The 27,206-nt window shown below is 31.7% G+C and overlaps 1 protein-coding gene across 1 annotated transcript; it reads right to left on the bottom strand.

The window, feature by feature from the left end:
• Nucleotides 1-8,510: 8,510 nt before the first annotated feature.
• Nucleotides 8,511-10,033, bottom strand: LOC114379358 (transcription factor MYB14-like). Its single transcript, XM_028338000.1, has 3 exons — nucleotides 9,834-10,033; nucleotides 9,593-9,722; nucleotides 8,511-9,436 (listed from the first exon to the last, which is right to left on the bottom strand). The coding sequence occupies exons 1-3, from the start codon at nucleotides 9,976-9,978 to the stop codon at nucleotides 8,728-8,730; spliced, it is 984 nt and encodes a 327-aa protein (XP_028193801.1). The 5' UTR covers nucleotides 9,979-10,033; the 3' UTR covers nucleotides 8,511-8,727.
• Between the last annotated feature and the right edge of the window lie 17,173 nt (nucleotides 10,034-27,206).

Raw genomic sequence — 27,206 nt, 5'->3', positions numbered from 1 at the left:
GAGTAAACCAAGATCCTGGCCCTGCAAAAAGATTCCATTAGAGGATACCATCACATGCACAAGAAATTCAACCTTTAACTTCATGAGTGAAACAAAGGAGATCGTGCACATTTTTTTCAAATAATATAACATGTAGATATCCAATAGAACAATGGACACAAGCAAATAAGAAATTAGCATATTCAGGACAAACAAAAATAAAATAAAATACACATAAGAAATGGGAACAGCAACACATGACACACGGGCAAAAGAGTAATTTTGAAAATCAGGGAATCGATAACCCGATGGAAAAGGTCCCAACTCCAAAATTACAGTTCAAACATATAGATAAATAAAAAATATTTAAGTACAATAACAATTAACAGGTATCACAAAAAGGTAGATAGTTCCATTGCATTCATTTGATTCTTTTTTTGTTTTGCAGTTGTTAATTGCAAACCTGAAAATTCCAACATTGTTACTAGTTAGCAGAAAGCTCTACATCTGCCAATTGAATAGTTAACATTGTTACTTGTTATTCCAGAATTGTAAATTAGTGATAAAAAATAATTAAAAATAGTGGATAAGTTAGATGATAATTGAAAATTTAATAGTTTATAAATATAAAATGAAATGAAAAGATTTTTAATTTTCTTACTGAATTTCAGAATTCGCTACTGTACATATTTTTAGAAGATAATTATTTTATCCTAAAAATTAGAATTGTAAATTTTTTTACTTCTAATTTTAATTTTTTATGAAATTAATTAAATAAATGAATTTATACTATAATTTATTGGTTTTGTATTGTAAAAATTATATATCTATATAAAAATATATAAATGGGGCATTTACTTTTGATGTCCATTTTTATTTAATAGATTTTGCTCCAAAATTAATTAAGAAATTATTAGTTCCTTCTCTTTCATTGCTCATGCACCCAACCTCAATTGTTATCACAGTAAATAAATTAAGGAACAAGTAATTTATCTAATATTTATATCTTGTTATATTTGTGGGACCATCAGAATTTCCTCTCTCCACTATAGTAGCAAGACCTATTCGTTACTGTTTGTGCTACTTTCATTTTCCAATCTTGTTCAAGAGGCAAATCAGATGAATTCCAAATTGTAAGTGTTACAACATAATGATAGTTTATGAATTGACTTAACCTTCTTTGTACTTTTGAGGTTAAGCTGACTAATTTTATGTTCTTCATGGTATTTTTGTTTGGATAAATCTCTCCATAAATACTTATGAGAGAAGAAAATAAAAGAAAAAATGAAATAAGCTTCTCCATAAACTAAAACTAGTTTATGCATAGGTTAAAAATTAGCTTTTGGAGAAGTAATATGAGAAAACTTCTACTCATTAGCTTATGGAGAAGCTTTTTCTTTTTAATTTTCTTCTCCTATTAGTGCTTATAGAAAAGCTTGGCATTGTTGGTGTTTGGAGGAGTAGGGGCAGTTCTTGGAAAAACTCCGGTGACAAGGTCTTGTTGTAGGGTTCTGGTTGGAGGTTGCATGGCTATGGCCATAACATTTGGCCTCACCAAATTGATTGGCTCTGCTGATCTTTGAATGTCATTGTTTACTAGTCATTTAAGTACAACCCCATATTAGTAGTAATGTTTTTTTTTGGGGTCGTGCTGTGAGTAATCACGATAGCTAGTATTACTCTTTGATAGATCAAACAACAGAATTCTAATATTTCTTAGAGGAAAATGGCATACTAGCTTAAACTTACTGTTTGTGCAGACAGTTAGGTTGGGATTCTATATCTGGAGAAGATCATTCTATTTCACTCTTGAGAGGAGAAGTTTTTCAAGCCTTGGCTACCTTTGATCATGATAAAACACAGCAAGAAGCATTACGCCGCTTTCAGATTTTGTTAGATGGCAGAAATACTTCTCTGCCTCCAGCCAACATTAGAAGGGTAACATTCATAATTTTTTTACAAGACATTGCTTCATTGCTTTGATTCTACTTATTTTTGACATGTAGACTTGAAAAATACTTTCAGGTTGCTTATGTAGTTGTAATGAGGAATACTACCACAGAAAATAGGACTGGATTGGAATCCCTATTGAGTTTCTATAGGAGTACTGATGTATTGCAGGAAAGGGAAAAATATTACGTATGACACAAGCATTTAAACTAAATGCAACTTCTCAAATTCCATAATCCCCATTATAGTAGCCAAAGCGCTAAGTCACTTGATTAAATGTTGTTATAAATTCATGCAGGTTCTATAGCATCAAGTGCAGATCCAAATGTAGTTATAGAAGTTTTGAATCTTTTGTTGTCTGATGCGGTATTATAATTTTCTTATGCAATTTCTTGTTATAAGAAGCTGAAATTCCTTCCTGTTTGACCTTTTTTTATCTGATTTCTTCTTAGATTCCAGATCAAGATATTATTTATGTACTAGCAGGAATAAGCAATGAAGGCAGTGAAACTGCTTGGAGATGGTTGAAGGTATGTGCTTCCATGGTAACAAGTTCTTAGTTGCTCTTGTGCTTTCATTACTAATATACCATATAATGTCTATAGGAGTAGATCGGAAAATAGTTCTGACTTCTGAGATTCATCTAAAACCAGTGAGGATTTGATAAAGACCACACTGACAGTGCATGCAAAGAAACCATTGCAATTCAAGGTCAGAGCTGTGGTGACAGTGAGGAATAAGATCAAAGTGGATTTCAAAGAGACTATGTTGAAGCATTTGGATGCCATCAATGATAGCATAGGAACAAGAAATGTTGTGCTGGAGCTTATCAGCACCGAGATTGATCCAAGTAAGCCAGCCTTTCTAATTAATAATTTTCTTTTCCTAGCTAGCTAGCTAGGTGTCACAAATTGACCATTTCTTTCTTCCATCATTTTAATGAATTGGTTCTGCTACTTAGAAACGAAATCTCCAAAGAAGAGCAGCAAAGCAGCTGGTCGAAGAAATCCAATGTCAAAGCAGAGAGAGTTAATTATACAACTGAATTCATTGTGGACTCGAATTTTGGAGTCCCTGGAGCTATTACTATGACAAACAAACACCAAAGAGAGTTCTTCTTGGAAAGTATAACCATCGAAGGGTTTTTCAGTGGAGCAGTCCATTTCCCCTGCAAGTCGTGGGTACAGGGAGAGAGGATATTCTTTTCTAACAAGGTAACTAACCGGTCATTTTCCAACTTGGAAAGGTCAAACAATTACTAGTTTAGTTGAACAGGCACTCCATTTTCTTTTTTTATTGACAAATTTCAAACTTTCAGGGAGTGTGATTGATTACTTTGCTGACAAACTTAAGCAGATGACTTCTTGGGTTGCCATCTAAACACTAAAATGGGGAGGTAAACAGAGATTGGAATTTACCATTAAGGGAAATTGGAGAACACAAACAAGCACAAAGAGGAAAGATACAAATAGACATGAGGCTATGAAATAGCATAAAATAAGAGAATGACCAATTTTATGTTATAGGATAGGATTGTAGATTTGGGGAATTCGGCTTTGGCCCATGTGCCATCACCTTGATTTGGGGTTAAGGCTGCTCAATACTATCAGCCTATTTAAATCTCAATGTAAGCTCAATCCATTGAACCTGTGAGTTAAATGGATTAGATCAAGTTGACCCGTGAACCAATCCATTTGTAGGATTGTGTTATTTTACTTTTTGTTTCTTTTGTTGGAAGGTGATCTATTACTTTTTATTCAGAAGAATCAATGCTACAACATCTCTGAGGATACCTGGCAATAAGTTCTAGCTTTCAACGGGTTTACCTATGAAAGGACTAAATGCTTAGTAAAAACATAAACTAAAAAGAGATCCAAAACCAAAAAATGGAAAGCAAAGTTGGACAAATTTTAAAGGAAGAATAGGACATGTCTGCAATCCATGGTAGCAACAGGGTCTGTTCTGCCCATAACGCAAATAATTATAATGATGGGCAGCATAAAATGGAAGTTGCAATCATGAAATCGTTGTTTAGATAAGAAGAGATGCTTCATAAAACAAACAGATCCAGAGTTGGTGGCAGTGGTTTGCTTCATAAAACAAACAGATCCAGAGATGCTTCATAAAACAAACAGATCCAGAGATGCTTCAATATAGGCTTTCAATCTCATAGAAAATGAAACATAAATCAAAAAAATCAAGCAACCCTTATAACTACAAAAATGAAATCAAAATCAAACAAACATAAACTTGAAAAAAGAAAAAAAATACAGAGATGAGTGAGGGAGAGAGGAACTTACCAGAGAGAAGAAGAAATGCCACGGAGAGGGACGCTGCTGAGAGGGAAAGAGAGAGAGAGAGTGGTGTGCTGAGAGGGAGAGAGCTCGTGCGTGCGATGAGGGAGAGAGCTCGTGTGTTCGATGAGAGATAGAGGTTTGTAGCGTGTGGTGTGAGGGTTACGGAGAATTCTAAATTCTTTGCTTTTTAATGAGAATTTCAAATTCTCTGAAATTAGCATATGAAAATACTTTTAAAAATGACAACATTTTAATTACTTTTAAAATACCCCATCCAAACATATTACATTATTAAAAGGCAATTTAATATCTTTGTTGAAATACTTTACTTAGTTAAATTTCCCCATCCAAACACAGGGTAAAAGAATTAAAGCTACTTTTTCTTCGTCGTCGATGGTAATTTCCTTTGCAGAATATTTTTCAGGTCAAATCAATACTCAACTGGGGATTCTTTTTTTTTTTTTTTGATGCAGATACTAGTAAATTAGGGATTAATCCTTCATTTAAATATTTTTATTAAAAAATAATATTAAGCAATATTTGGTAAGTATATTTTTTTTGTTATTTCATTTTTAAAAGTGTTTATATACATTATTTCATTAAGAAATTATCTATTCTATATAATTTTTTATATCCTTATAAAACATAAATTAAATATTTTAAAATGAATACTTTGATGAATTCTTTTTTTAGTTCTATCAAAATTAAATTTATTAAAAACTTTGAGAAATTAACATATCCATATAAACAGTGGAGGGGAAAAACATTTAGGCTAGAACTAGAAAGTAGAGCTAAATACAACAACGTTTTTTTTACTTAAATATGTTTTTAGTATATCGTCAAAGAAGACGATGATGAAATGACGAAGGTATGACCGGAACAGAGCATTCATCGTGGCTTAAAAGGAGGAAGGGGCGTTGGAGAGACCAAATGGTATCACTTTGAATTTATAATGGCCATGGTGAGTGCAGAATGCAGTTTTGTATATATTATCTTCACACATTCAAATTTGGTGGTACCCTTCAAGGAGATCGAATTTGGAAAACCAACTCGCAGCTCCTAACTCATCCAAGAGTTCATCAATGGTTGGGATAGGAAAGCGATCTTTGATGGTGAGAGCATTTAACGCATGATAATCAACACAGAAACACCATATACCATCATGCCTTTTAACCAAGAGCACAAGGGAAGAAAATAGACTAGTACTGGGCCTAATGAGTCCCTTTTGAAGCATGGAGTCAACCTGAGATTCTATTTCATGTTTCTGGAAATGGGGATAGCGGTAAGGCTTAACATTGACAAGCTCTGTGTTTGGGATGAGGTGAATATGATGGTCGTCGGTTGAATGCGAAGGAGGTAAGGACTGAGGTGACTGGAAAGAGTAGCAAATTGGTGGATGAGTGTCTGTATTTCAGGAGGGAGATGGTTTGAAGGAGTTTGGGTCAAAGGAAACTCTGCATGAGTAACGGAGATGTGAAAGTAAGCACTAGTATCGTCTTTACGAATCAAACGACGAAGCTGTGGTGGAGTAATAAGGTGAAGTGCTGATTCGACATCACCCTAGAGTTTGACCAGTCATCCATTGTGGAAGAAATTGCATAGATAAGCTATTGTAATCAGTGAGGATGGGGTTGAGAGACTTCAGCCATTGCACGTCCAAAACCAAATTAGCACCACACAAAGGTAATACATGAAGGTCTATGGTGAAGATGATGTTCTGAATTGAAACTGGGATGGACTCACAGAGATGGTTACAAGGAAGGTGTTGTCCATTACCCACTATGACGCTCAACGGAGTGCTTGTGCGAGTAAGGAGGCCCAATCTAAGTGCCAAAGATTCTTGGATAAATTTATGGCTGCTACCCCCATCAACTAATATTAGCACCTGATGAGAACCAATATAGCCCACTAATCGTAGAGTTTCAGGGGCCAATTGACCCGAGAGAGAATGGAAACTGATTTGGGTCGTTGTCGGGTTGTGTGTATCGGGCGGTTCGGATGAAAGGCCCATATGCCTAGCTTCTTCCTAAGGGTCCTCGTCTTCCTCAGCTATTAGAAGAAGAATCCTAGAAGAGCACTTGTGGTCGCGATGGTACTTCTCCTTGCAATTAAAGCACAACCCACATTCCCGGCGAGAAGCAAGTTCCTCAGGTGACAATCGCTTTAGAGGAATATAGTTGGTGGACCTCAAAGGAATGGGTAAAAGCGGAAGCGAAGGTGGTGAGGGTATCACGGAAAGGGACAATGGGGTCGGACTGGGTGGAAGCCTACCACGCAATGTCCAACGATTGTCTAGGAGCTTCTCTTCTTGAAGCTTGGCTAACCCAGTCGCTTGTACTAGGGTTAGCAGTTGAGGGCTTAGACTTCGCGATAAATTTCTGAGGTTAACACAAAGATGAAGCAGTTGAGGAGGAATGGAGGCGGAAGACCTATGGTGTGGTTGGCCAGATCTTCAAACTTCGAGAGGTAATTACTAATCGTACCCCTATGTGTCAATTTGAACAATGCACCCGTGGGATCCTCATACTGTGAAGGGGCAAACCTTGTTTGAAATGCTTACAGGAAAGTCAGCCATGATGTGAATTGACCATTGTTGGTCATCCCATTGGAACCAGACAAGAGCGCGACCCTCCATGTAGAATGAGGCTATGGTGAGATGTTCGTTATCGGAGTGTCATGATACTTGAAGAATTGGTTGATCTTGAAGATCCAATTGAGAGGATCTGTTCTGTCAAACCTTGGAACATCCAGTTTCATGCAATAAGGGGTGGACACTGGAACAAGGGGAGGTATCGCAGTTAAAGACAATGGAGAGGGACTGGAAAAATCGAGAGTGTGTAATTTGTGAATAAGTTCATCAAGCTTAAGGGTCATGTTGTGAAGGTTTTCACTCAAGGATAATTGGTGAGAGGTAAGCTTAGCAATGGCCTCCTCCAGTCTATTGGAGGAAACTTTGGAATGGGTCGACTCGACCATTGAAGAAGGACAACAAGAGCACCACAATGTTAACACTTAGGAACTAATTCTGGCTTCGAGGGCCAGTACCTCCTGAAGAATTAAGAGGAAGAAGAACTCAAGGTAATGTTTCATTGGTATCCTGCCTTATTACATCAACTCTATGTTTATACTGATATTTGAGATAACAAAATTTGTAATTCTATGCTAGCAAGTCCTAACGAAATAGAAAGCAACAAGGAAATAGTAGATAGAGCCATGGTGTTATGGAACCGACAAAAGGTGCCAGCTCAACCACAATCAGTTAACGCAATCCTTGAGGTAAGCAGGGGCGGTTATTCTCCCCTTTAGGCCTAGCTTCTGGTGATGCTTGTATAGTAGTATTGCTATCAGTCAACCTCACCATTGATGCACTCAATTAGTATCACATGAGTGATGCGACCATTGAAGGGTCACTCTGATCTGAAGTGTCATGTCAATTCAAAAATATTAAAGGATCACATATTTTCAATTAAGGGTGGCATAATCACTATGACTTCTCATTATGAGTTTGTCTCAAGTTAACTAAAGGGTGTGTCTCTCCCTAATCGTTGATGTGCTGCTTAAGGAGACACAATCCTATGATCCATAGGGTTGTAACCTTTGGATTGTCAGGTGCCGCATTACTTATAAGAGGATAGACCCAACAACATTATTTTCACTTGTTGGTCTTCTTCTCTCTGGCAAACTCCTTTTTATGATAACTTCATTTCTCTAGTGTCTTAATTTCTTTCTCCTTTTCTGCAACCTTTTCCTTCCTTTGTATCTTTAGGCATGCCTTCAACACTTGAATTTTTTGTTTTCAATGGAATCTTTTAGTGTCGGTTCTCTGCACTCCGATGTTATCATAAGCTTCTTTCGAAATTTTCTTTCATAGAGGAGGGTGTTTTGTGTCTTCCTCTTCTTCCCTACATTCTTCCTCGTTTGATGAGGGGTGAAACGACCCGACCGACATGGGTTTACCGTTGTTGTCATCAAGATGAGAAATGTCATTGACTCACTAATATGGCGAACTAAGACATCTTGTCAAGACCTCATCCAGATCCTTGTTTTTTTTCATGAACAACTCACATCTTTATTTGCCATAGTAAAAATTTGGTGTTGTGATCCAGCAATGAAATATTGTACTTCATAATTGACATTATAATCGAGAAACCAAAATGAGTCAACTTTATTTGGTACCAATTTGTTAAAAAAAAAAATAATGCGCAACAAAGATAAGGAAATAAGGATAAACACAAATTTAAAATGAAAACCCTTGATAGGAAGAAATTTTAAAAAACTGAAAACTCAAAAGTAAAGCAGAAGCAATTCAATATATCAAAACTTGGTACAAGAGATCTAGAAATATAGCAGAGCAACTGCTACAATACTATTCTTTAAGTACATACAAACCCCTAACCCAAAACTATAAAGGTTCATCCATTTAGGTTGGATCAAGAATCGGAATCACCAACTCTAACACTCTCAAAACTATAGATCTCTAGAGATGGAGTAGTAATTTTGTTCATCGGAATAAACCATGATGATTTTCATGGTACAAATAACTTTGACCCCACAAATCATCATATATTGGAGTAAAACATTCAGATTCTGCCACGGAGTGAACAAGTAGTTCAGTTGGAACGTGGGACATGTCAGCTACATATGTCTGTGACCAAAAGTTATCAACCGTTGCGTCTTTGTATGCATCCAGAAAGTCGACAAAGTCATTATCCACAACAATATTACTTTCGCTAGTTGTAGGAGACTTTGCACAAGAATCATGGATCTGGGTAGCATCTGTACTTTGAAAAGAGCCATTGGAATCTTCTGAAAAAATTTCACATGGTGCATTGTTGGAAATGTCATCCAGATTTAGTTGTGTCCAGAAGCTTTCATTGTATGAATCAAGAAAACCGAAGTCATCATCTTCAAACACCAAATTCTCCATACAGCTAGCAGCGGTGGAATGATACGAAGTTATGGAGGAAAACTCGCTGCAGGAGGATGAAACTGGGGATATTGATGAATTATCTGACATCTGGGAAGAAGTAGCCAGAAGAGTAACAGTTACCCCCTTATTGGGAACTGATTCGTTATTCTTTGATTTTGAGACTCTAGTTTCTTCAATTGTGACTGTGTTTTGTTGAGATCTTTTCTTGAGTGTGGTGTGCCAATGATTTTTTATTTCGTTATCTGTTCTTCCAGGTAACTCAGCCGCAATAGCAGACCATCTGCAAGTGAAGGATTAATGATCAGTTAATTAACATTCCAATATTACAATATTCAAGTTATTATTGACCCATTTCAAATGGGAATTTGTAGACTGTTTTTTATTGTATTATAGTATTAGTCCTATAGTCCCTACTAGTATTAGGAAGAAATCATACCTGTTACCAAGTTTTTTGTGCATTCTAATGATGCATTCTTCCTCTTCTTGAGTGAAGTTCCCTCTTTTGAGGTTTGGTCTTAGATAATTCATCCATCTCAATCTACAACTTTTCCCACACCTTGCAAGACCTAAAAACCAAAGCACCAAATAGAGTATTAATAAACCTCTTCTATGGCTATAAATAACCTTCACTAGTTATTATTGGCTTAATTAATTTTGACAAGTATTCAAATATATACCTGCAAACTTGGGGAGTTGGCGCCAATTCCAGCAACCATATCTAGTGACATAAGCAATTAACTTCATATCTTCCTCCGGAGTCCAAGTTCCTTTCCTCATTCCACTTTTGTCACAAGATGGGGTTCTCACCATCTTTGTGATCATAAACAAATACACTCGAACTCAGTGTGTGACTGATCGAGTGCGTGTGTGAGTGTTTGTGTTTCTCTTACTTATATGCTGCACGCGTTCACATACCAAAACGTGTCACATGTTCTATACTTTATTTATAATTTCCTATAAATAATAAAAGATTCATGTGACTTCCGAATAACGGTTTTTGTACTAATTAACCATTCACGTTTTTACCCTTGCACCGGTCAAAAATTGTGTTTCTTCTTTGCTTTCACATTATAATATTAATTAATATACGGCGTCACGTGTAGACAGTGACATTATGCCCCCTGCTACCTAGTATCTTCCCGGAACGTAACATGAAACTTGAGCCCTCCTTTTAAAATCAACACGTGAGGAAAATCTTCAACTATTATAAACACAAACAATCATTCCAACTAGTGTATTCACTTTTCTGTGCCTGAAAGATGTTTTTTAAAGAAATTCAATTAATAATTTTTAAGAAATATTTGCCTAGTTAATTCTATATCACCATCAAGAAAAGGAAAGCGCGCGATTTTTCTTTCTTTTTTTTTATCTGAAAGGAATACTGAAATATTTAGAAAATCAATATTTTTTTATAAAATTGGTATTCGAATAATATTTTAAAAGAGAGCTTGCATGAAAAAATAGTATAAAAAGCTAATATCCAATAAAAATATTTTTATTATCAAAACAAACGAGTTTTACAGCATGAAAATAATAAAGACTCCACCAATTAAAGATTTAAAGCTACACTTTCTTCTTTCCTCTTTCTTCTGGAAACATGTTATTAATTCAATAAAGGAATTAAAGTTACTTTTTGCCTCTTCAAGGGTAATTTCCTTATTCGGGCCAAACCAATAATCAAGTGGGGATTAATCCCTCATTTAAATATTTTTTTATAAAAAAATAATATTAAGTACTACTTGGTAATATGTGAGTTTTTGGTAATTTCCTTTATAGAAGTAGTTTTACATTATTTCGATAAAAAAAATTTATTTTACATAATTTTTATTATCGTTTCAAAATAAATATTTTAAAATTAATTCTTTGAAAAGTCACTTCCTTTATAATTCTTTCAAAATTAATTATATTAAAATCTATATCAAAAGACGGGAGAAAAACTTTTAGGCTAGAAAGTATGGATTCTATCTAATTAATATAAGATTAATCATAGAAGATATTAGATTCATGCATAGTGGTGTAAATCTAACACCTTGAATGTATAAGAATAAATTTAAATCCTTGTACAATACTTCTTTTATTAAACCTCCTATTTATTACATAAAAGTGTTAAATTCTTTTTATATTTTCAAAACATTGTGCATTTTTTTCATTTAATATTTTTTTTATAAATAAGTGGCATTAGTCTTACGCTACCAAGGAGTATCTTAAAGAAATAGATAAAAGCATTAATTAATAGAATTTTAGTTTAGAAAAAATGGTTAGAGTGTGTTAAAAGAAAGACTTGGAAGAAATAAATAATTTTTGAATTGTATTTCAGACTTGTGATGAAAGGGAAATTACATTTGATATTTATATTCTTTAACCGGCACAGTGAAAGTGCTTTTTAACAAAAAAATTATTAACATGAATGATTTGATATTTAGATCCTTAAACTAAGATCTGAGTTTAATGTTTGACTTGAGCATGGAGTCACAACTTGAAACACTATTTTATTCCAAAATGGATTGATTCAGTAGAAATGAATTAGTTAATACTAAATAAGAAGTCTCACATAACTTCTGATTTAAAAAAAAAAGTGTTTTTTTTGGACAATGTCAAGAATTAATGTATTTAATTACTATCATTTTTTACAAAATATTAAGATGATTAGTAGGACAATGTTGTAACATTATATAGTTGTATAATAAATCTTTTGTGAGAGTCAATATACTTTGTTAGCTGGTAAGTTCAATGAGTTAAAATAATTAATGAGTTTAGAACTATATATTTAAAATATCTACAACTAATATATATAATCGAAAGGAAATTCATTCATTGTAGGAAAAAAGTACTTTTACTAGAAGCAATGGTGAAAGAGTTAAAATAAAAATAGTATTTAACATACTAAAAAAATTATTAAAAAACGCATATAACATTTTTATTAAAAAAATTAGGGAAACATATATAGATTTCTCCAATTATATATGCACACAACTGGTTTTGATAAAGTACTAAGACAAGTGGAGATCCTATCATCCTACTATATAGATCTTCTTTCTCATATTTGTTTGTTTGCTTGGTATCAAACGGAACTTTTCATGTCTATATTTGTTATAAAATTTGTAAATATTTTCTATCCAAAAAATCCAAACAACCCTGAAATTACTTACATTCCAATTGAGAGTTGACACTTAAAAATTAATCCTAATTTGTCCAAAGTATTTTCGTAAATCAAGACGTGAATTATTCAGGATATAAAATTATATAATGATTAGGAAGGGAGACTGAAGAGTGAAGGAAGAAAAGAAGAGGAGAGGCCATGGGTTCAATTTTTTTACTAATATTTCTAACAAAAATTAACAAACTAATATTTATCAATGAAAAAAAAAGTGACGAGAATTAACTCCACTAATAAATTCCATTATGTTTATCTTTTTGGTGCATTTTTTGCAATTATCTTGTCTTTTCAAAGACTCAAGACAATGCTTGACCTATTTCTGCTTAATTAGGATTAGGACTTTGTTAGTTTGTTTACTAGGTTCTCATTAATTTTTGCTAACTAACTTTGTGTATGTCTGAGTCAGTGAAGAAGCCCTTTTTGCGTGACTAAAGTTGCAGCTTTCAGTGAATGCATGAAGGGCCTGGCACATACTTCACTCTCCATGGACGCCCCCCACAGCTTCCGGGAGTTCACGGCGGAGATGGAAATATCCTAAGCAAGCTCCACCACACCAAGAACGCAGAAATGTTTTATCTTTTTTTTCTCTGTTTAGTTTTTATATATTTCAATTTATTTTATGGTGATGTTTGTAATTAATTTGGGATTTGGTGAATATATGATGATGTTTTGATAACGATTAAATATGAGTTATTTTTTATAATAGAAATACAATAAAAATATTTTTTAAAATACTTATTTAGTAGTTATTTTTTGCTTAAATATTAGGAATTGATATTTTTTTATTTATGATTTTTATGTATGAAAAGGAGGGATAAAATCCAAAAAGATCCAAAAAAATATAAAAAATATGAATAAGTAAAATTTTGGTATCAATTTCAAGTCCACTCCAACAATTATAGAAAGGAAGTCAAGTCAAAGAGAAAAGACACGTCAAGTCTCAGAACATTCTAATACACAACTAAAGCGTGGGAACTCTCCTTAGAGAATTCTTTCTTCTCTCTCATCATTTTCTATTCCTTTTTTCCATCCATTCTCTTCCATAAGTTTCTAATCATTTTTCAAGTATAAGGCTCCTTTTGACTATGAGAGGCTAAACCCTTAGTTAGGGTCTGACAGACCTAAAAAGCCAACAGATGTATTGTATACTTCCTATTTATCAATGAAACATGTGTTTTCTTTCCTATTATCTTTTCTTACTTTTAATTTCATGCATCATTCATCCTTGCACTATTTTGGGATTAGGTGCTCGATAGAGGATAATCCTTAATAGGAATATAAGAAAGGTGTTGCATGCATCAGTTTTAGGAATTAGTTGTTCGATAGAGGGTAATTTCTAATAGAACTAAAAGGAATGAGTATCTTAATAAAATCATTGCTAGACATAGAGTGATTGCATTATCCCATACATCAAAGCAAACATCTAGAATTAAAATTTCATGCATTTTACTATTGATTACTTGGACATTTGATACACTTCCAACAGAAGTACAAAAACTTGTTAACTGTTTGGCAAGTGTATCAAATGTCTAAGTAGTAAAGAGTCGAAAATCCAATTATCGAGACTTTGTTTTATACTTGTGTTGGATAACTTTCATTTTATAAGAGAAAAAAAATAAAATGACGTAAAAAATATGAATTTAAAAAAACATGATAGAAAATAATAAATATTAATAGACAAAAGAAATAATAAGGAATTCAATGAGATAAGAATGGTAAGACTTAGCATGTCTTATTTGACTAAGATGTATTATTATTTTTTATTTTTCTTTATCAATCAGGTGAATTTATCCTACCCACATCTATTAGATGACTTGCTCCTGATGTTTCACGATGACAAGTTTATTTTACCTATCTATCTCCCAAATGTCTTTACAAAGATTCAATAGATAAAATGCATGAAGTTCTAATTCTAGATACTTGCTTTAATGCATGCGCATGTCTAACAATGATTTTATTAAGATATTCCTTTCTTTTAGTTCTATTAGAAATTACTCTCGACTAATTCCTAAAATTGATGCATTCAAAATCTTCCTTATATTCCTATTAAGGATTATCCTCTGTCGAACACCTAACCCCCAAAATAATACAAGAATGAATGATGAATGAAATTAAAAGTAAGAAAGGATAATAGGAAATAAAACACATGTTGCATTGATAAATATGAACTATATAATACATCCGTTAGCTTTTTAGGTCTGTCAGACCCTAACTAAGAGTTTAGTCTCTCATAGCCATAAGGGGTCTTACACTTGAAAAGGGGTTCAAAAATTGATGGAAGAGAAGAGATGAAAAAAGGAAATAGAAAATGATGAGAGGGAATAAAGAATTCCCTAAGGGATAGTTCTTAGGCTTTAGGTGTGTATTAGAGTGCTCTGAGACTCGATGTGTTTTTTCTTCTTGGCTTGACTTCCTTTTTATAGTTGTTGGAGTGGACTTGGGTCTGATGCCAAAAATCTTCTTTATTCATATTTTTATATTTTCTGGATCTTTTTGGATTGTATCCCTTTTTTTCATATCTACAAGTCATAAATAAGAAAAATATCAATTCCTAATATTTAAGTAAAAAATAACTACTAAATAAATATTTTTTAATATATTTCCATTATATTTTTATTATAAAAAACAACTTATATTTACCTGTTATCATGTTTGTAATTAAATTTTGAATTTGGTGAATAAATTGTGGCTTATTTAAAATTTTGATGAAGTGAACAAGGAGATAGATACAATAACGGAGAAATGCGGAAAGAGGATCAGAACTTGGAAGCAAAGCAATGGGGAAGAAGAAAGGTCATTTGTTTTTAAAAAAAGAAAACCAGTTGATGTAGCTCCATTGGAGCTTGTAGGTCTTAGATCTTCTTCATCAATGAAGTCCTTTGCTAGCTTCTTGAAGATTAATGGCAGTGGAATAGAGATGGAAGAATGATGATTGGAGACACCACTTCAAGGAGAAGATGAGTCAAGAAGAAGCTCACCACCACAGGAAACCATGGATAAGAGCTTGAAGGTAAGAGAAGATGAGAGGAAGGAGAGGGAGAGAAGGAACACAAAATTTTGTGCCTCAAAAAAGGTCTCAACTTTGAAATTTAATTCTCAAATGATCAAAGTTCCAAAAAAATGCACACACATGACATCTATTTATAGCCTAAGTGTCACACAAAATTGGAGGGAAATTTGAATTTCTATTCAAATTTCACTTGAATTTGTGGAGCCAAATTTTGGAGCCAAAATTTCACTAATTATGATTAATTAATTTTAGCAATGGTTCAGCCCACTAATCCAAGATCAAGTCCAAGATTCTTTACTAAGTGTGCTTAGGTGTCATGAGGCATGTAAAACATGAAGGACATGTGCAAAGTGTGACTATATGATGTGACAATAGGGTGTAGCAAGCAAATGCTCACCTCTCCCTCTAAAATTTAATTGGATTGAACTTCTCCCAATTCAATTAAATTTATTTCCAACTACACACATCTAATATTCATTTAATGCATGTGAAATTACACAACTATCCCTAATACAAAAACTAGTCTATGTACCCTAAAATACAAGGGTTGAAAAATCCTACATTTCTAGGATACCTTACCTATATTATGGAGCCCTAAATACAAGACCAAAAAATAATGAAACCTTAATCTAATATGTACAAAGATAAGTGGGCTCATACTTAGCCCATGGGTCTGAAATCTACCCTAAGGCTCATGAGAACCTTAGGGCTTTCTCTTGCATCTTTGGTCCAATCTTCTTGGAGTCTTCTATCCAATGCCCTTGCGGGGTAGGATTGCATCACCAGTGCATTCAGTTTTACAATACACTCACACTTGTCTCGAGAAAAAAGAACATCCTACAACCAAAATGGCTTTCTTAGTGTGGGGGACTTAATCCAGTGTGCCACGATAGCTTAATTCTGGTCAACCTTATTTCTAGGAATAAAGTTTGGTTTATTGGTCATTTTTCAAGATACTAAATTTTAAAACTACTTCCTTAGGTTTAGTCTGGGGTGATTTTAGTTTTGAGTTTTGAAATTTTTAAAAATAATAATCATTTTTCAATTTTGGTTTAAAAAAATTTAAATCAATTTTTAAAATATGATTAGTTTCAAATAAATTTATTTTAAAAGTTTCATATTGTATTAAAATTATTTTAAGAGTGTTTTTATGTGTTGGTGATAACAATGACAATAGTAATAATGTGGGTAGCAATGACAACAATATTGATACCACTAGTTGTTGTAGAGGCAATGGCGACAATGGTAGTGACAATAGTGATGACAATATCGATAGTAATGACACTTACGACGTGGTGGTGGTGGCAACAAGTGGTTAACATTAATGTTTGAAGTGTAAAGTTGATTAGTGTGGTTTATGAGTTACATGCATGAGAAGGAAGCTTAGTGAAACTAATTCCAATGTTTTCTCTATATTTACTTTATACACTTTATGCATTCCACCTATTTGACAAAACTTAAAAGACCAAAATTCTGCTAGGGTCCAATTTTGAACGGTAATAAATACCAAGGCTTTACAATATTTGATTGATTACAATTTTATAAAATGTTTTTACTTTTCTTATCTTTAACTTGTTGATTTATTACATGTTTACAACCTTTAAGATTTCCTATATTCCAATCAAATCATTTATTTCATTCGTTTAGAGAGTGGGAAGTGTGTTTTAAGTTAAATATTGTGCAAATCTTTGTGGGAACATACTTTTCCTCACTAGTTGACTACTCAGTGAAACAGTACATTTGTCAACCACATACTATCAACACACATGTCTATCTAATAGGTGATTTTTTCCAATTTAAAAATATAGCCACTAGTTATTAATAATATGCAAAATATAGGAAGAAATGGATTAAATCGTTATGACCTCTAAGATCCCGTTCAAGGTGCTTTTCATTTTTAGATTACAAATTTTCAAAAATCAATCCATTTTTAGTTGAGTTTTGAGTTTCAGTTTATTTTTTGTTTAGTTTTTAAAAAGATGTTACAAATTGGGTCAACTATTTTATCTTATCTTACACCACTATGAAATAATGGTGGCCATGATGCGAGTAGCAGTAGTGCAATTGTGGCGATAATAGTGATAATGACAACGACGACGATGATATGAGTGTAATAGTGACGACGATGACAACAATGACAAAGGTGATGACAACAAAATGATGACAATGACGATAATAGTAAGAGAGTGATAATGATGGTAGTAGCAATAAAATGATGATGGTGATAGTGGTAGTGGTGAAAGTGACAACGACGAATAATAATGGTGTGGTGGAATGGTAATGGTGATGTATTTTTTAAAACAAAATCAAATTCACATAATATTTTTTATTTTGAAAATGAATATAAATTTGTTTTGAAATTGACTTAAAAATCATTTCAACAGCATTTTTTGTGAAACATATTTTGTTATAAAAATTATATTTAAAAACCAAAATTTAAAAACTCAGCCATTCTCAACAGGACCTAAAGTTTCTCACGGACCAATTTGAACTCTAGGTTTCTCATATCATGTATAAAAGTTATCAGCTTTTAATCTTTTGTGAAAATTAACATTATTTTAATCACTATCCAAGTCTTCTCTTTCAAAAATCTATTGGAAATACCATTTATAAGATTCTATCAAATTTCACTTTTATCTTTAAAAAAAATAAATCAAAGTTGACTTAAAAAAAAGATTCTATCAAACTATAACTTATAAACTTCAATTGAAATTACTACTTATAAACTTATCAAAATGATCAGTTATAATAAATTTCAATGAATTGTCACGCTTCTATAAAAAAATGTTACATTTTAGCTTTTGTGAAAAATGCAACTTTGTAATATTTTAATAATTCTCTTTCTAGAAAACTCAGCATTTACCTTTCGGTGAAATTTCCATTTTAATTTCCTTGAAAATTTTTACACCAACAATAAGGTGTATACTATACTCACTTTTTTTTATTCCTTTCAACTCTTTTTATTTTATTTAATGAGCATACTCACGATGCACGTCAGAAGCAGTGAGCTAATCACTCGCTAGATTGTAATTAGGTGTTAAATTAACTAGGAGAGGTTAGCTTATTAATTTGATAATCGTTTTGTCAGTTTATGGAAACACCAAAGCAGAATAATTCAAACGTTACTTACCATGAGGATTCTCCTACTGCCCTTATAATATAGATATCTCGTGCTAATATTTATGATTTATATCTGTCGTTTTAAGGGTTTCAAATTGTCATGATTGATGTTCAGGTTATGGATTCTCAGTCTTTCTTTATAGTTTAGCTTATGTATCAAAACAACGCGGTTTCTGATATATAAATTAGTAAAATGTTAATAAGAATAAAAAAAAGTTTACTTCCGGTGATTTTAAAATAGAAATTAATGTGCTTTTATAGGGCATGCAGACTCTCTTTTTTTGGTACATTAGGAAATAAATTTATGGGCAGACTCTGATTTTGTATTAACTAATTAATCAAATAGGATAAGACTTTTTCTACTTAACGAAAACTTTCTTCTTCCTTTATGGAAGTCCTTGGTCAAAAGTCATGACAGCTCATATAAAAAACATACATTTATTGATTACGTTTCTCCTAAGTGCAGCTCATATCTTCTTTTTTTTTTTTTGTTAATGGCTATTTGATATTCTAAGGCATGGGTGTGAGTCACGTTGGGTTTTGACTCATGGACTCTCTTTGATAATTGAAAGCGTGTCAGAAGCTGATAGAATTCAACTTAATCTTCTTTTAGCTAAAAAATTAAACATATATATAATTTAAGCATACTCGACTAAAAGCATGTGGTAATTGATAACTATGCAATATAATAACACTTGCTATACTTAGCATATCAATAGCTAGCAAGTTTACATGTTAATTTCTTTTTCCCTCTTTAATTCTAACATTAGAAAATTTCAACATACTTTAACGAATAATACTATAGGATAATTCAATGTTATAATTAACTTCTTATAAATCGTTACGATACTTTGTAAAAAATATTAGATAAAAATAATTTTTTAATATATTAAAAACAAAAAAAATAACCCTTATAAACTTGCCATTCAAAAAGGATACATAAAAGAATATTTTAGAAAAATTAAAAATATTCTACTTACATGAATTCTTATAGTTAACACATATATTGATAATTTATCATTAATTGAGATCCCGAAACAAAATTGGATGTTGTTGGCGATATCTTTTGTCCCAAACAATTCTTTTGGGAATCAGATAATTAAACAAACTCGTTACCTCCTGCTCTATCTCTTCCCCAAACAAAAGAAAAGAAAGAAGGCTTATTTCTTGGTAGTGTTTTGTTAATTAAAACAACATATACTTCTTTAATTATCGCTGAGAGCAGATGTAAATTCTGTCTCATACCCACATGGTTTCTAATACATTCAGTGGGTTTTCTCTAACTTTCATTAGAATATATATATATATATATATATATCCTAATGGAATTAGAGTTTAGATATACTAATGTTCATGTGGTTACTTATATTGCCTTACAGGTCTATGTGCAGCAGTTAGAATCAAGTCGTTTGAAGTTGATGCAGTTGGAGCAAGAGCTTGAACGTGCAAGACAGCAGGTATGGGGAAGATGAGTTAATATACTTGTAGTTTCTCTTGTGGTTCACATTATGTTGATCAACATCTTCCTTCCTTTCCCTCTCTCTTTAATATCTTAAGGCAACAAAACTGCAGGGAATTTATATAGGCGGTGGGTTGGATTCTAATCATCTGGGTTTTGTTGGATCAGTAAATTCAGGCTGGTTTAATTTGTTATTATGCTACTGCTGCTAAATATTTTCATTGCACTTGGATTTTTTGTGTCTTGCTATTCCATGTCTTGGTAACTTGGTGTTTTCGTTTTTTTAAAATTTTCTTGGTGAAATCAGTTTTTCCAAATGTGCTTAAATCTCTTACTATTAATATTGGACATCTAAAGACTAAAGTCTTCTTTGTGTCTGCCATCTCAAAATATTCAGAAACATTTTCTCTAGTCCTGTGCCAACCTAGCCTTTTGGTTTCAAATCATAATCAGTTTTGTAAAAGAATCCATTATTTTTCTTCCAAATATCCAGAACGTGGCAAAGTGTTTAAAGCCTTGATATATGAAAGTTGGAGAATTATTTATTATGTATCTTTCATGATACCTGCTTTCAAGCTAGATTATCAGGTCTTATATATTAAAATCGCTATTCCTTTTCTTTGTTGGATGTTGTACAAAACCATAACTAAACTGTTTAATATAATAACAATTTTTACTTGCATGCATTATATTGAAATAAGGGTATTTTTAACTAGTGTTTTAAGATACTGATAAAACAAAATGAAAATGAAAATTTTCATTTATATATGTATTAACTTTTCATTACAATAATTCTTTGATATTCATGACGAATCATTAATTTTTTTTTACAATAATATAGTTAAATCAAAGTTATTTAACTTGACTACATTCTGAGAATTTAATTTTAAAAATGTTAAGTTAATTTTGATGATATAGGCATATAGTACGTCCTATAGTTAACTTACACATGAGCTATATATCTCATCAAAATGTTTGTTGTCACCACACATTTAACAAAAAAACAAATGTAAAGAAAAGACTGAAAATTGAAGTTCTTCAATTAACAAAAAAAAAAGGCCAAAAAAGATTTAAAATAATATTTGGATAAATACATAGTGTTGCAATAATAATGCTTCTCTAACATCTAGGCTTCCTGGTATTAGCAATATAATTGATTATATATTGTCAACAAATATAGTTTGTATTCACTATATGTGTTCCCCTGTTGTTACAAATCCAATGCATGTACCATGTTTATTAAACCCAAATCATGGATTTAACTAATATGCTAATATCTATAAACTATTTTGGGTAAATGGACCGAAATCAGCTATTCTCATTTTTTTTTGTCGAGTTTCTCATTTTTCTCCAGTCAAAAGAACATGTTATTAAAAGAATAACATTTATTTATCAGAATAACATTCTTTTTAACTTCTTGTTATTTGAATTAGAGGAATAGAAAAGGAGCACAAGAAATTTGAGTTCAATATAATTCTTGGGCTGTAGCTAACAATGTAGTTTTTAGGATAGTTGGTTCTGGACAGAACTGATAGTTAATTCTGATTTAATTTCCCTTATATGTTTCCTAGTTCAAAATAATATATACTAAGGTGTGAGGATATTAATTAATAAAGTTAACCTTTTTTTAATAATTAATGTCATCTATCCATTTATTTTTCTATTGACATGTATAATTTAAGCAGCTCTATTAGTATAATGTGTTTGTTTCATGGAAAATTATGATCTACCTTCTATTCTTATTAGAGCATCTTTTTTTCTTCTTCTGTTGATATAAGTGGCTGAAGATTCATTCTTTGTCATAGATGGTGCAGCCTAGCTGGTTATATCTTATCTTTTTTTTTTACATATTATGAAATATGAATTTTCTTTAATTTTATGTATTTTTAATGTTTTCGGTATTTTTATATGTATGCACTAATTTTTTTATCCTCATACCACAACAACAACAACGCCTTATCCCACTAGGTGGGGTCGGCTACATGGATCAACTTCCGCCATAATGTTCTATCAAGTATCATACTTCTATCCAAATCATTAAGTTCGAGATCCTTCTTGATAACCTTTCTTATAGTCTTTTTGGGTCTTCCTCTGCCTCGAATTGTTTGCCTTCTCTCCATCTGGTCTACTCTCCTCACTACAGAGTCTACCGGTCTTCTCTCTACATGCCCAAACCACCTAAGTCTATTTTCCACCATCTTCTCTACAATAGGCGCTACTCCAACCCTCTCTCTAATAGCTCCGTTTCTAATTTTATCATGTCGAGTCTTACCACACATCCACCGCAACATCCTCATCTCCGCTACACCTACTTTAGTCTCATGTTGGCTCTTGACCGCCCAACATTCTGTTTCGTACAAAATCGTCAGTCTTACCGCAGTCCGATAAAACTTTCCCTTTAGCTTGATCGGTACCTTTGCATCACATAACACCCCCGATGTTTTTCTCCATTTCATCCATCCTGCTTGAATGCGATGATTCACATCCCCTTCAATTTCTCCATCATCCTGTATTACAGACCCAAGATATTTAAACCGTGTGACTTGAGGGATAATATGGTCTCCTATTTTCACCTTTGAGTTAGATACCCTCCTACTTTTGTTGAACTTACATTTCATATACTCCGATTTGCTTCTGCTTAGGCGAAAGCCATGTGTTTCTAGAGCTCGTCTCCAAGTTTCCAACCTTTCATTCAACTTCTCCCTCGACTCTCCAAGGAGGACTATGTCATCTACAAAAAACATGCATCTCGGCGCTATCTCTTGGATTTGTTCCGTGAGGACATCCAGAATTAAGGTAAAAAGGTAGGGGCTAAGGGTTGACCCTTGATGCAAACCAATTGTGATGGGAAAATCGTCTGACTTTCCACCCTGTGTCCTAACACTAGTCGATACCCTATCATACATATCTTGGATAGCTCGAATATATGCAACCCTAACCTCTTTCTTCTCTAGAGCTTTCCACAAAATCTCTCTAGGCACTCTATCATACGCTTTCTCCAAGTCAATAAAAATCAAGTGCAAGTCTTGTTGGTCCATGCGATATTGCTCCATCACCCGCCATAATAAATAAATCGCTTCCATGGTCGACCTTCCCGGCATGAAACCAAATTGATTATCAGTAACTTGAGTCTCCTTTCTTAATCTCCGTTCGATCACTCTTTCCCATAATTTCATGGTATGACTCATGAGCTTGATTCCCCTATAATTTGCACAATTTTGTATATCCCCTTTGTTCTTATAGATTGGCACTAACGTGCTTCTCCTCCATTCCTCCGGCATGCGTTTTGACCTCATAATTTCATTAAAGAGTTTGGTGAGCCACTCAAGACCTCTATCTCCAAGAGTTTTCCACACTTCAATAGTTTTCCACTCATACCACATTGAATTTTATTTTTATCTACCTATAGTTTATATTGCATGTTATTAACATGTCTACATGTTTTTTCTCTAATGATAAAATACATTTAATATGGATATCTCTTTTGTTGTACCAACTGCATCGATGTGGTACATGCATTGGATACCATCATTAAAAGAGAGTTGATGACTTATTCACTGCATATTTATAATTTCTTATCATCAAATTATTTTTTTAATTTGTCTCCATTTATATGGTTAACAACATAATACATATTTGCTTTATGAATACTCTTTTGGATTATGTTATTTTAGTGTATGCATGTGGTTCAATTGTGATTAATTTTTTTAAAATTTTTTCATTTTTTTTAAAATATATTCTGAGGCGGTTATTTAAAAAATGGTCTTAAGATCCTCAAAATATTTTAATTTTTTTTTAAAAATACATTTTAAGACAATTTTATCAAAAAAAGCATCTTAGAATCCTCAAAATATTTTTAATTTTTTTTTTAAAAAAAAACATTTTAAGACTGTTATCTGAAAAATCATATTAAAATATTTACATTTTAAGACGATTTTTTTAAAAAAAATCATCTTAGAATCCTTAATATATTTTAACTTTTTTTTATAAAAAAATATATATTCTAAGACGGTTCTACGAAAAATTGTCTTGGAAAGGTATCATTGCAAGACGGTTGTTAACTAAGAATCGTCTTAGAAAGATATCTTTTCTAAGACGATTTTTTATGGAAAAGTCTTAACTTTCTATGATATTGCCTACGACGACGGTCAATGATCGACGTCGAATATGTCTTTTAACCGATGTAGAAAGCGCTTTTGTCCAGTAGTGTACCCATTTGTTTAAGAAATGTTTTACATTCGACATGGGAAAAAGAAGAAAGAAAATTAAGAAAAAAATAATGATAAAAAACTAAAGGAAAAAAAATAAGTATATCCTATGCTCATTTGAAGAGGTAAGAAAAGTTGGAAAAATGATTAAATATAAGACAAAATTTGATATTTTTTTAATATTTTCATCATTAATTAAATTTTGTGTTGAAAGGATGAGGCACTGATGTTCTTTAAATAGTAAATAACTTTCACTAAATACATGTTGTAGAATTTAAATAAATATTCATATGTGATTGTTTAAATAAATATAAGAGTATTTGGTTGTGTTTTAGTCTTTTTATTATTAAAAACTATTTATTAAAATAGTTTGGAAGAATTTATTTTTTTATAACAAAATATGAATGGAAAACTATTTGGTAAAAGACATAGATTTGGATTTCTCTTCGGGGTACACATACTTTCTAAACTCTAGATAATTGTTTTATATGTTATGAATATGCCATAATTGTGTACCATTGAGTTTATTAATCCATTTAAAACTTACAAGATTATGGAGTAATTTAGTAACCATTTGTTTAAGAAATGTTTTATATAGGGAATAAGGAAAATGAGAAAAGAAGAAAAAAAACGTACGTTATTTTGAAGTAACAATAATTATTTTGAAGCTGAAGAATATATGCTCACTAGATGTGAATGGCTGGACGCAAACACAATTTAGTGACGCGGGTAATAATATATTTGGTTTTGTTAAATTGGTAAAGGAAAAAGATGCCTATTGGGTATCGGTAATTTACACGTATTGGTCTTTAAAATATAGAGTTGTTTTTGTTTAGTCTATTTATTTTTTGAGAGTGCTAGCACAAATTGTCTAATTCTCGTTTTTTTTTAATAAACTATCTATTATCACCTAAAATTTATTGAAAATTATTATTTTTTTGGTCTCACTATTAATTTAATAAATCTCTCTGTTAATTTATAATTCTTAATAAATTTTAATTAATAATAAAATATGCACTACTAAGAATGTGTTGCGATTATTCCATTTTTTTTCTATAAATTAAGTTTTTTTGTTTCAATATTTTAGTTCCTATAAATCTCTTTTATATATTAGAATTTTTTTTATTTTAGTTCAGAAATATTAGTAATTTCTGTTTTAAAACGTGATCACTTAACATGAAAAAAGATTAAAACTTAAAAAATTAAATGTATTTTTATTCCTTCAAATATATGTTATATTTTCTTAATCTTTTAAATTCAAATATATATTTTTTTGTTCTTCAAACTTTAAAAATATTCTTTTTAATCCTCTTCTCCGTAAAAAATTAGCATGTGAGAAAATTTAAAAAAAAAAAACGAGTTTCTAATTAACCTAAAAAATCCCCAAATCTTGTCCATCACCCATTCTCATTGCCAAAATCTCAGCCAATGTTGCGATGTGTTTCTGGAAGGCGGTGTTGGGAGTCACACTGGGCGTCAGACAGGAGGACGGCGTTGCCGAGGAGCGTGGTGAGGCATACACGATGGAGATCCTCCGTGACTCGATCTAGTGTTTCTCCTGGTGTGTCCTGTTTGTGGGTTATTTGTTATCGGATACTCTGATTTTTGTTTGTCATTCAAAATTTGTGTTTGTTTTTGTTCACTCATCATGATTTAATGTTTGTTTTTGTTCACTCATCATGATTTAATGTTTGTTTGTGTCTATAAAGATAGCGGGTAGCAGAAACAGAAATTATGTCAAAATCATGGTTTTGTGCAGTTTGAAAATTGTTGAGGTAGCAACATATCTTTGGGCTGAGGTAAGAATCGATGCAGCTAATTCTCATTGATGTAGCAAAAAATGCTCAAGATCTGGTGTTAGTTGGATGAGAGGAGGAGGTACAAAGTTATAGTCGTGTAAGTGCTTGATAGATTTTGTATGAAGGTTAAGCCTTTACGGATGAACAAATAATATTCTGATTCTAACCAATTTCAAATGAAAGTTTTATTCTATTTTATCACAATATATTCAAATAATATGAAAATTTTAATTATTTTATTATACTCCATTTCACTCTATTTTATTTTAATTTGTTTCATTTTATTTTATCTCGATCCAGGCTTAGTCATAATTCGTACGTGCATTTATCATATTACCTATCAACATATCACAATTGATTGATTACGGTCCCCACCAAAAAATAAAATTGACATATATATATACATATATATATATATATATATATATATATATATATATATATATATCGTTTTGGTCCCGTTTTCCTCAATATATAATTGGATGAAAAAAGAGATACATCATACTTTAAGATCTAAACTTTTCAGAGTCAAGAATGACCTGTTCTTAATATTTAACATGCCTTACTTTGGTCCTTATAAAATACTCATGTTTTAATTCTTATATAAAAAAAAAACTTGTTTGTGTGAATTGCTATAAAATTTTGTTTTACAATTTCAGTCTACGATGTTACTATTATTTTGTCATTATAAAATTATTAATTTTATATATACGCTTCTCTTATATTAAAAAATATTCATTTTAATCAATATTTAAGAAACATCATATATTTATATTCTAGTATATAATTGTCACATCATTGATCGAAACTATAATCATAAAACAAATTTTTATAAGAACCAAAACGAAAAATAAATATATTACTAAAATCATATAAAAAGTATATATTGAGGGACCAAAATCAAAACTCAATATATCTTTTTTTATATGATTTTAGTAATACATTTAAGCTTAAAATAAAATTATATTAATTATTAATTAGAAATAGTCATTTAAATTAGAATTCATTATGCATTATACATACATATAAGCAAATTACGATAATACTTCTTGGAATTTTGTATAATTACATATAATATCATCTTTTATTTTTCCTTGTTAATTCTCTCTTAAATCTTACACTAAATTACTAACAACCTTATAGCGAAGGCAAAAATAATGATTATAAAAATAGAAAATATGTAAGTGATTAAAAAAACCCGAAGGAGTATTATTGTAATTTACTTTGCATATATTTATTTATATAGCATCTAATAATTCAATAAAGGGCACCACTTTTGAGAGCAGAATAACAAACA

The sequence above is a fragment of the Glycine soja genome, chromosome 12, assembly GCF_004193775.1.
Source record: "Glycine soja cultivar W05 chromosome 12, ASM419377v2, whole genome shotgun sequence".
NCBI classification, from domain to species: domain Eukaryota; kingdom Viridiplantae; phylum Streptophyta; class Magnoliopsida; order Fabales; family Fabaceae; genus Glycine; species Glycine soja.
Note: the sequence above shows the minus strand (reverse complement) of the source record. Positions and strands in the feature narration are given on the sequence as shown.